Below are 10,026 nucleotides of genomic sequence, written 5' to 3'. Positions count from 1 at the left end.
GAGACACAGAAAGCACAGAAGCTCACATTGACCCAGGAGTACTTTCTATGGTAGAGAAGACAGAGCAGAGACACAGAAAGCTCAGAAGCTCACATTGACCCAGGAGTACTTTCTATGTTAGAGAAGACCGAGCAGAGACACAGAAAGCTCAGAAGCTCACATTGACCCAGGAGTACTTTCTATGTTAGAGAAGACAGAGCAGAGACACAGAAAGCTCAGAAGCTCACATTGAGCCAGGAGTACTTTCTATGGTAGATGGTAATAGAGGATGATCTGTCTCCCCTGATGATGTCACAGCTAACAGAACGCCAGACCAGGTGTACCTTCTATGAAGAGAAAAATGACAGAGAACAAAAAGTTAAAAGCTGAAATAACAATAAACAATTCAGATTGGAGAGCAGTAGGAGAACTCAGCAGAGTGAGAGAAATAGACCCTGATGTCCTCCAGCAGCCTAAGCCTATAGCAGCATAACTATAGAGGTAGCTCAGGGTAACATGAGCCACTCTGACTAAAAGCTTTGTCACAAAGGAAAGTTTTAACATTAGTCTTAAAAGTAGACGGGGTATCTGCCTCACGGACCAAAACTGGGAGTTGGTTCCACAGGAGAGGAGCCTGATAGCTAAAGGATCTGCCTCCCATTCTACTTTTAGAGACTCTGTCTTTGAAACAAGAGCTTGTTTTTATAGTATACTATAGGAAATTTGTTTACATTCTTTAAATTAAAGATCAACCGTTTTTTTATTTAACCAACAGTATTTTTGTTTAACTGGACACTTGATTTTCGTAGCAAATGGCATCAAAATGATAAAAAAGCAGGTAGTTTGCAACCTATTGACAAAATTATACCTCATAAAGGAGTATCTATAGTAAAATATTCTATACACCGTTAGTTTCTTTCTTTCTGGAAATGTTATGCATATGTTGCAGAAATAAATGCATCCTAAAGCTAGCAATTAAATTACGTTTAATAAATTACCTTTACATTTAGAAACATCGGCCAACCCCCCCCCACACACACACACACACATTTTTGTTTTTTAGGAGCCAAAGCTGAAGGTGTAAAGCGCCACATGCGGCTCTGGACACACAGGTTGCAGACCCCTGGGCTAAACTGACCAGACATCAGTTTTGTGAAAACAGAATCATTTAATTCAGTTTTATTTATACAGCACTATCTGTGTCTATTTTGAAACTATCAACTTCTCCAAGAATTTTACATCATCCTGTCATTTAAATTTCAGCAGATGCTAAGAACTATTTGCATGCTTTTAGCTTCTCAAGAAGTGCTGTTGGTGCATTTAACTAATTTAAATGCACCAATACAATAAAGTTTGAAAACATTCAAATATTAGGTGTTGTGTCTGTGTGTGATGTGTGAAATCTAACCAAAGTTTTATTAATTATGGTGAGATAATAACGATGCAGATTCTTGCATCTGTTCTCAAGGGTTGCTCCAAAGTCAATTCAATCAAATCCTCCTGACAGGTTGGTTAAAAGTTTTCTTTCTAAGGAAAGCCAGCAGATTGCATCAAGTCATTGGCTGCATCCAAATACCCTTAATAACAGCTCCTGCTCCTAGCTCCTGTTCCTAGCTCCTACTTCCTGCTCCTAACTCCTAGCTCCTGTTCCTATCTCCTGTTCCTAGCTCCTACTTCCTGCTCCTAACTCCTAGCTCCTGTTCCTAACTCCTAGCTCCTGCTCCTATCTCCTGTTCCTAGCTCCTAGTTCCTGCTCCTAACTCCTGTTCCTAGCTCCTAGTTCCTGCTCCTAGCTCCTGCTCCTATCTCCTGTTTCTAGCTCCTAGTTCCTGCTCCTAACTCCTGCTCCTATCTCCTGTTCCTAGCTCCTGTTCCTATCTCCTGTTCCTAACTCCTAGTTCCTGCTCCTAGCTCCTGTTCCTATCTCCTGTTCCTAGCTCCTAGTTCCTGCTCCTAACTCCCATCTCCTGTTCCTAGCTCCTAGTTCCTGCTCCTAACTCCCATCTCCTGTTCTTAGCTCCTAGTTCCTGCTCCTAACTCCTAGCTCCTGTTCCTAACTCCTAGCTCCTGCTCCTATCTCCTGTTCCTAGCTCCTAGTTCCTGCTCCTAACTCCTGTTCCTAGCTCCTAGTTCCTGCTCCTAGCTCCTGCTCCTATCTCCTGTTTCTAGCTCCTAGTTCCTGCTCCTAACTCCTGCTCCTATCTCCTGTTCCTAGCTCCTGTTCCTATCTCCTGTTCCTAACTCCTAGTTCCTGCTCCTAACTCCTGCTCCTATCTCCTGTTCCTAGCTCCTAGTTCCTGCTCCTAACTCCTATCTCCTGTTCCTAGCTCCTAGTTCCTGCTCCTAGCTCCTGTTCCTAGCTCCTAGTTCCTGCTCCTAGCTCCTGTTCCTAGCTCCTAGTTCCTGCTCCTAGCTCCTGCTCCTATCTCCTGTTCCTAGCTCCTAGTTCCTGCTCCTAACTCCTATCTCCTGTTCCTATCTCCTAGTTCCTGCTCCTAACTCCTATCTCCTGTTCCTAGCTCCTAGTTCCTGCTCCTAACTCCCATCTCCTGTTCCTAGCTCCTAGTTCCTGCTCCTAACTCCTATCTCCTGTTCCTAGCTCCTAGTTCCTGCTCCTAGCTCCTGTTCCTATCTCCTGTTCCTATCTCCTGTTCCTAGCTCCTAGTTCCTGCTCCTAGCTCCTGTTCCTATCTCCTGCTCCTAGCTCCTGTTCCTATCTCCTGTTCCTAGCTCCTGTTCCTAGCTCCTAGTTCCTGCTCCTAACTCCTAGCTCTTGTTCCTAGCTCCTAGTTCCTGCTCCTAGCTCCTGCTCCTATCTCCTGTTCCTAGCTCCTGTTCCTAGCTCCTAGTTCCTGCTCCTAGCTCCTGTTCCTATCTCCTGCTCCTATCTCCTGTTCCTATCTCCTGTTCCTAGCTCCTGTTCCTAGCTCCTAGTTCCTGCTCCTAACTCCTATCTCCTGTTCCTAGCTCCTAGTTCCTGCTCCTAGCTCCTGTTCCTATCTCCTGTTCCTATCTCCTGTTCCTAGCTCCTAGTTCCTGCTCCTAGCTCCTGTTCCTATCTCCTGCTCCTAGCTCCTGTTCCTATCTCCTGTTCCTAGCTCCTGTTCCTAGCTCCTAGTTCCTGCTCCTAACTCCTAGCTCTCGTTCCTAGCTCCTAGTTCCTGCTCCTAGCTCCTGCTCCTATCTCCTGTTCCTAGCTCCTAGTCTCTGCTCCTAGCTTTTTTTGGGAGGGGTTATTTAGCCCATCATCAGATGTAAAATTGGGCGTTAATTTTCAGTCATCATAACGGAAGAGAGAGCACCACAACGGAAGCTCTCTCTTCCGTTGTGGTGAAGAGAGAGCTGAGCCAAAAGGCGAAGCTCTCGATTTACCGGTTGATCTACGTTCCTACCCTCATCTATGGTCACGAGCTTTGGGTCGTGACGGAAAGAACGAGATCCCGGATACAAGCGGCTGAAATGAGTTTTCTCCGTAGTGTGTCTGGGCTCTCCCTTAGAGATAGGGTGAGGAGCTCAGTCATCCGGGGAGGACTCAGAGTAGAGCCGCTGCTCCTCCACGTCCAGAGGAGCCAGTTGAGGTGGCTCGGGCATCTGGTCAGGATGCCTCCTGGACGCCTCCCTGGTGAGGTGTTCCGGGCACGTCCCACCGGGAGGAGACCCAGGGGAAGACCCAGGACACGCTGGAGGGACTATGTCTCTCTGCTGGGAACGCCTTGGGATTCCTCCTGAGGAGCTGGCCCAAGTGGCTGGAGAGAGGGACGTCTGGGCCTCCCTACTGAAGCTGCTACCCCCGCCACCCGACCCCGGATAAGAGGAAGAAGACGGACGGACGGACAGACATTTCTGAAAGTCACAGATCCGAAATAAAGATTTAGTTTCCCTTCACCCAGCCGTAAGGTGTTCAAAGCCTGGAGTCAAAACCTGGTTGTGTCGGCTTGTTTTAGCCATCAGCGCTCTGTAGCGCCGCCCTGAAAGTAAAAGTCTGAATAACCTGTGATGGGTTGGGTCAGCAGCTATGCTAGTGGCCCTTTTATTGGTCCTGAACAGGTCCTGGATAGAGGGAAGGTCAGTCCTGATGATCCTGTCTGCAGAACTGATTGTTGCACTTTGGACCTGTAGGTCCAACAAATCCATCAAATAAACAGAGATGAGAAAAACAGATGTAAGAACTCAGCAATGAGATTTAATGAAGTTATTAAAAATAACCCAGAATAAATCTGACACGTTTGCCAACATGTTTTATTAAACATGTTTATTTTTTATTTATTTTTTACATTTTTTAAACCTTTTTTCTAACCTTGTTTTATTAATTTTATTTCCTGTCATCTTTTTAATTTTGTTGAGTCCTTTTCTAGTTAAGATTTGTGTTTTTTTAAACAATGACAATAAAGTTTTCCAAAAGTCCGACCAACACAGAAGTTTTGCTGCTTCAGTCATTCTTCCTTTTTATTTATTTCTGTCAGTCATACACCTGATGACAACAAAAAACTATCATTTATTCGTCAGCATAGAACTGGACCTGATAGCAGAACAAACTGGCACCTAGGAACAAGCCTTAAAATTAGAACTTTATTTTTATGATACAAAGTTTTTGATCTGTGACCCTTCACATTAAAAGCACATTTTTAGATCAATCTTCATCGTGGTCTTCCTCACAGATATTTACAGGCACATTTACACAATTAGATCCCCCCCAGGCTTGAAATTCCGGTATTCTGTAAAAAACAGCTCGACCAATCAGAGCTCAGAATCAGTCATCAGTGGAAGCTCCACCCCTTAATTTAAAAAGTAAACATTGAAAGTTCGGACAAAGAAGAAGCACCGTCATCATCATCATCATCATCATCATCATCATCATCATCATCATGCAGAAGATACAGTGAGCAAAGAACTACGACTACGGGTCAAACACAGGCCCAAAAAACACAAACAGCAAAATGTGGCGAAGAAATAACAGCAGCAGAAGAAGAAGAAAAAGCGTCAGCTGAACCTAGTCCAGTAGTCCGGTCCAGTTCTACAGCCGGACCAGAGTCCATGTGCTTGGTTCAGTCCACTCTGTCCATCAGTCCCACCACAGCAAAACCAACAGAAGAGCCCAGGAGGACTGGCCTGCCCACCAGGGTTCCTCAGGAGTCCATTAAGGTTCAGGAGGACCTGATGGTACCACAGGATCCATGCGGGCCCAGAAGACTCTGGGTTATGGTGTTAGCATAACGAACCAGTTAAACCAGTTAGAACCAGATGCCCCAGCTGTTTATCTGCGCTGGGCTGACTTCCTGCTGAAGGACACAGGTGAGTTCACCTGAACAGTTCAAATGATTTTATCTTCCCATCATGCACTGGGACACTTTAGATTGGCCCCTAGCTGCAGAGTGAAGGCACAGCTGGGATAAATAAATATAAATAGTCTGTACACACAATAAGTTAGTAACACTCACACAGATCTCTGATTGTTCTTGACGTCGATCGCTTGGATTAATCCACAGCTTCGACATTCACGTTTCAGATCCAAGCGCACTGGGACTCCACTTCCTGTCACAGGTCACATGATCCGATGAAAACCACACATGCCCACTGAGGAGCAGCGCAGCACACGAGAACGTCAGGGCGTGACTCGCCTCTCACAGCTGCTTTTGAAGATAAGGGAGAACGTGACCTAAATTCATCCATTCCTGTTCTGAGAACAACAGGCCCGAATTTCCCCAAACAGGAAACCAGAACTTGGTCCAAGTCTAGATCTACAAGCCAGAAGGACCTCTAAACTAAGCTGTGAGTGGGCAGGAGAGCCTAGTCTGCAGGACTAATGGTCAGACCAGAAGTAAAGGTTCTCCATGACAACCTGAAGGAGTAGATCTAAGACTCCCAGTCTGCTTCTGTTCTGTGGAAACCTGAAATAATAGGACCTACATCTCTGGCTCATCATTGCAGGTGTTTCTCTTTAGACTCTGTGAGCAAAGATGCTGCACTTGGAGCAGATTCTAGGTTAATTCAGATGGAACCACCTGAAGAACCTGGCTAACCAGACCCCTGGCTGACTGGAAAGGTTTCCAGACTCCTGGAGGGCCCCTCCTTTCTGGATGAGCAAAGCTTCAGGAGAGGGTTAGCGCTCTGGAGCGATGCATCATTGAACTGTCAGAAAGTGGAGTCACACTGAAACGTGATGAAAACGCTCCCTGATTCAGATTCTGTTATTGCGTGCGGTAAACTTCCAACAGCTCCCAGGAGTGCTGGGATGTTTGGCGATCTGCTGGCTTCAGTAGAAAAACGTACAAAACAGCAGGTCAAGAATCAATACAATTAGAGAAGAAACGATTTAGGTTGTGCTTTTGACTCAATCAGCAGAGAACTCTGGGAATTCTAGTGCAAGGCAGCAGGTGACGACGATGTTCCCTGATCCGATTGGTTGGATTGTCGTTAGTTTGATGTTAGTTGGCAGCTGCTGCCGTGTGAGGGGCCCGGAAGACCGATTCTAAAAAGACTGAACGTCCCCCACACAGACAGAGACAGCAGCCGTCCAATCAGCTTCGCTGCTTCAGTCCCTGTCTCTTCATCCTCGTCCTCAGGACTCACAGGTCAGAGGTCAGTGACTTTGTTCTCCACCAGGGCGGCGACCTGCTGCAGTCGATAGGCCAACTGCATCTTCTGACCTGAGCTGTCTTCCTCCAGGGACATGATGATCTAAACACAGCGAGGGACAGGTAGAGACAGGTGATTTCTGAGAATAAAATGTAGGCGTGTGAATGTGACCTGGCCAGAGGTTTGCACCTGTGCAGGTGACTGGTCACATGACACGGGCGTGTTAGTGGCTTACCTGGTCGTAATACTTGTTGATGTACTTATAGAGTTCATGAAGAGCGACAAGACCGTTCACCTCTGAGGCAAAGCTCTGCAGGAAGACACGATGAGACAGGTGAAGAGAGACAGGTGAAGACAGACAGACACGATGAGACAGGTAAAGAGAGACAGGTGAAGAGAGACAGACACGATGAGACAGGTGAAGAGAGACAGACACGATGAGACAGGTGAAGAGATACAGACATGATGAGACAGGTGAAGAGAGACAGACATGATGTGACAGGTGAAGAGAGACAGGTGAAGACAGACAGACACGATGAGACAGGTGAAGAGAGACAGACACGATGAGACAGGTGAAGAGAGACAGACATGATGAGACAGGTGAAGAGAGACAGACATGATGAGACAGGTGAAGAGAGACAGGTGAAGAGAGACAGGTAAAGAGAGATAGACATTATGAGACATGGTGAGACAGGTGAAGAGAGACAGACATGATGAGACAGGTGAGGAGAGACAGACATGATGAGACAGGTGAAGAGAGACAGGTGAAGAGAGACAGACACAATGAGACAGGTGAAGAAAGACAGACATGATGAGACAGGTGAAGAGAGACAGGTGAAGAGAGACAGACACGATGAGACAGGTGAAGAGAGACAGACATGATGAGACCGGTGAAGAGAGACAGGTGAAGACAGACAGACACGATGAGACAGGTGAAGAGAGACAGACACGATGAGACAGGTAAAGAGAGACAGACATGATGAGACAGGTGAAGAGAGACAGGTGAAGACAGACAGACACGATGAGACAGGTGAAGAGAGACAGACACGATGAGACAGGTAAAGAGAGACAGGTGAAGACAGACAGACACGATGAGACAGGTGAGGAGAGACAGACATGATGAGACAGGTGAAGAGAGACAGGTGAAGACAGACAGACACGATGAGACAGGTAAAGAGAGACAGACATGATGAGACAGGTGAAGAGAGACAGACATGATGAGACAGGTGAAGAGAGACAGGTGAAGAGATACAGGTGAGGAGAGACAGACATGATGAGACAGGTGAAGAGAGACAGACATGATGAGACAGGTGAAGAGAGACAGGTGAAGAGAGACAGGTGAAGAGAGACAGACATTATGAGACAGGTGAGGAGAGACAGACATGATGAGACAGGTGAAGAGAGACAGACACGATGAGACAGGTGAAGAGAGACAGACATGATGAGACAGGTGAAGAGAGACAGGTGAAGAGAGACAGGTAAAGAGAGATAGACATTATGAGACATGGTGAGACAGGTGAAGAGAGACAGACATGATGAGACAGGTGAGGAGAGACAGACATGATGAGACAGGTGAAGAGAGACAGGTGAAGAGAGACAGACACAATGAGACAGGTGAAGAAAGACAGACATGATGAGACAGGTGAAGAGAGACAGGTGAAGAGAGACAGACACGATGAGACAGGTGAAGAGAGACAGACATGATGAGACCGGTGAAGAGAGACAGGTGAAGACAGACAGACACAATGAGACAGGTGAAGAGAGACAGACACGATGAGACAGGTAAAGAGAGACAGACATGATGAGACAGGTGAAGAGAGACAGGTGAAGACAGACAGACACGATGAGACAGGTAAAGAGAGACAGACATGATGAGACAGGTGAAGAGAGACAGACATGATGAGACAGGTAAAGAGAGACAGACATGATGAGACAGGTGAAGAGAGACAGACATGATGAGACAGGTGAAGAGAGACAGGTGAAGAGAGACAGGTGAAGAGATACAGGTGAGGAGAGACAGACATGATGAGACAGGTGAAGAGAGACAGGTGAAGAGAGACAGACACAATGAGACAGGTGAAGAAAGACAGACATGATGAGACAGGTGAAGAGAGACAGGTGAAGAGAGACAGACACGATGAGACAGGTGAAGAGAGACAGACATGATGAGACCGGTGAAGAGAGACAGGTGAAGACAGACAGACACGATGAGACAGGTGAAGAGAGACAGACACGATGAGACAGGTAAAGAGAGACAGACATGATGAGACAGGTGAAGAGAGACAGGTGAAGACAGACAGACACGATGAGACAGGTGAGGAGAGACAGACATGATGAGACAGGTGAAGAGAGACAGGTGAAGACAGACAGACACGATGAGACAGGTAAAGAGAGACAGACATGATGAGACAGGTGAAGAGAGACAGACATGATGAGACAGGTGAAGAGAGACAGGTGAAGAGATACAGGTGAGGAGAGACAGACATGATGAGACAGGTGAAGAGAGACAGACATGATGAGACAGGTGAAGAGAGACAGGTGAAGAGAGACAGACATTATGAGACAGGTGAGGAGAGACAGACATGATGAGACAGGTGAAGAGAGACAGACACGATGAGACAGGTGAAGAGAGACAGACATGATGAGACAGGTGAAGAGAGACAGGTGAAGAGAGACAGGTAAAGAGAGATAGACATTATGAGACATGGTGAGACAGGTGAAGAGAGACAGACATGATGAGACAGGTGAAGAGAGACAGACATGATGAAACAGGTGAAGAGAGACAGGTGAAGAGAGACAGACATGATGAGACAGGTGAAGAGAGACAGGTAGAATGAGGTGGTTGTGGTTTTGGGTCAGTTAATCCAGGCACAGAGAGACAGGTGAAGAGATACAGACATGATGAGACAGGTGAAGAGAGACAGACATTATGAGACAGGTGAAGAGAGACAGGTGAAGAGAGACAGACATGATGAAACAGGTGAAGAGAGACAGGTGAAGAGAGACAGACATGATGAGACAGGTGAAGAGAGACAGGTAGAATGAGGTGGTTGTGGTTTTGGGTCAGTTAATCCAGGCACAGAGAGACAGGTGAAGCGACAGTTAATGCAGTGGTTCCCAAGGTGGGGTTGCGCCCCCTAGTGGGGGCCAGTTTAATTGTAAGAGGGCCGTAGTGTAAATTAATTGAATAAATGACTCATTTTGTGAGTTATTTTATAAAATAAAAAAAATGTTTGATAGTAACAGAATTCAGCATTTCTAAGGAAAATAAACAGTTAAACTGAAAATAATTACACTTTAATTGTATCGTTTTGTGATTTAAAGGAGATTGCAGTTTATTTTATTGTAATATGTGATTTTCTTCATCTTTTTTTGTTCAACTGCTGAAAAGGTTAGTCATGTGGTGGGGGTGGGGGTGGGGGTGGGGGTGGGGGTGGGTGGGAGCCACCGAGTTAAAGTGAGACGGGTAGA

General features: G+C 46.3%; 1 protein-coding gene and 1 long non-coding RNA gene across 2 annotated transcripts in view; one reads left to right on the top strand and one right to left on the bottom strand.

Annotated features, from left to right (window-relative positions):
• Positions 1-4,398: 4,398 nt before the first annotated feature.
• plxnb3 (plexin B3) overlaps positions 4,399-10,026 on the bottom strand; it is a 90,014-nt gene continuing 84,386 nt past the window's right edge. The window contains exons 39-40 of the mRNA XM_036143968.1: positions 6,791-6,865; positions 4,399-6,657 (exon numbers count right to left, since the gene is read on the bottom strand). Of these exons, the coding sequence (XP_035999861.1) occupies positions 6,553-6,657; positions 6,791-6,865 (180 nt within the window). The 3' untranslated portion in view covers positions 4,399-6,552. The remainder of the gene's footprint in view (positions 6,658-6,790; positions 6,866-10,026) is intronic.
• Positions 7,276-9,975, top strand: LOC118564805. The gene is made up of 3 exons (XR_004932046.1): positions 7,276-7,305; positions 9,342-9,437; positions 9,646-9,975. It is a non-coding gene; the product is annotated as an uncharacterized LOC118564805 (long non-coding RNA).

This window comes from Fundulus heteroclitus, chromosome 1 (assembly GCF_011125445.2).
Source record: "Fundulus heteroclitus isolate FHET01 chromosome 1, MU-UCD_Fhet_4.1, whole genome shotgun sequence".
Lineage (NCBI taxonomy): Eukaryota > Metazoa > Chordata > Actinopteri > Cyprinodontiformes > Fundulidae > Fundulus > Fundulus heteroclitus.
The sequence above is the reverse complement of the archived record's forward strand: the minus strand, read 5'-3'. Positions and strand labels throughout refer to the sequence as shown.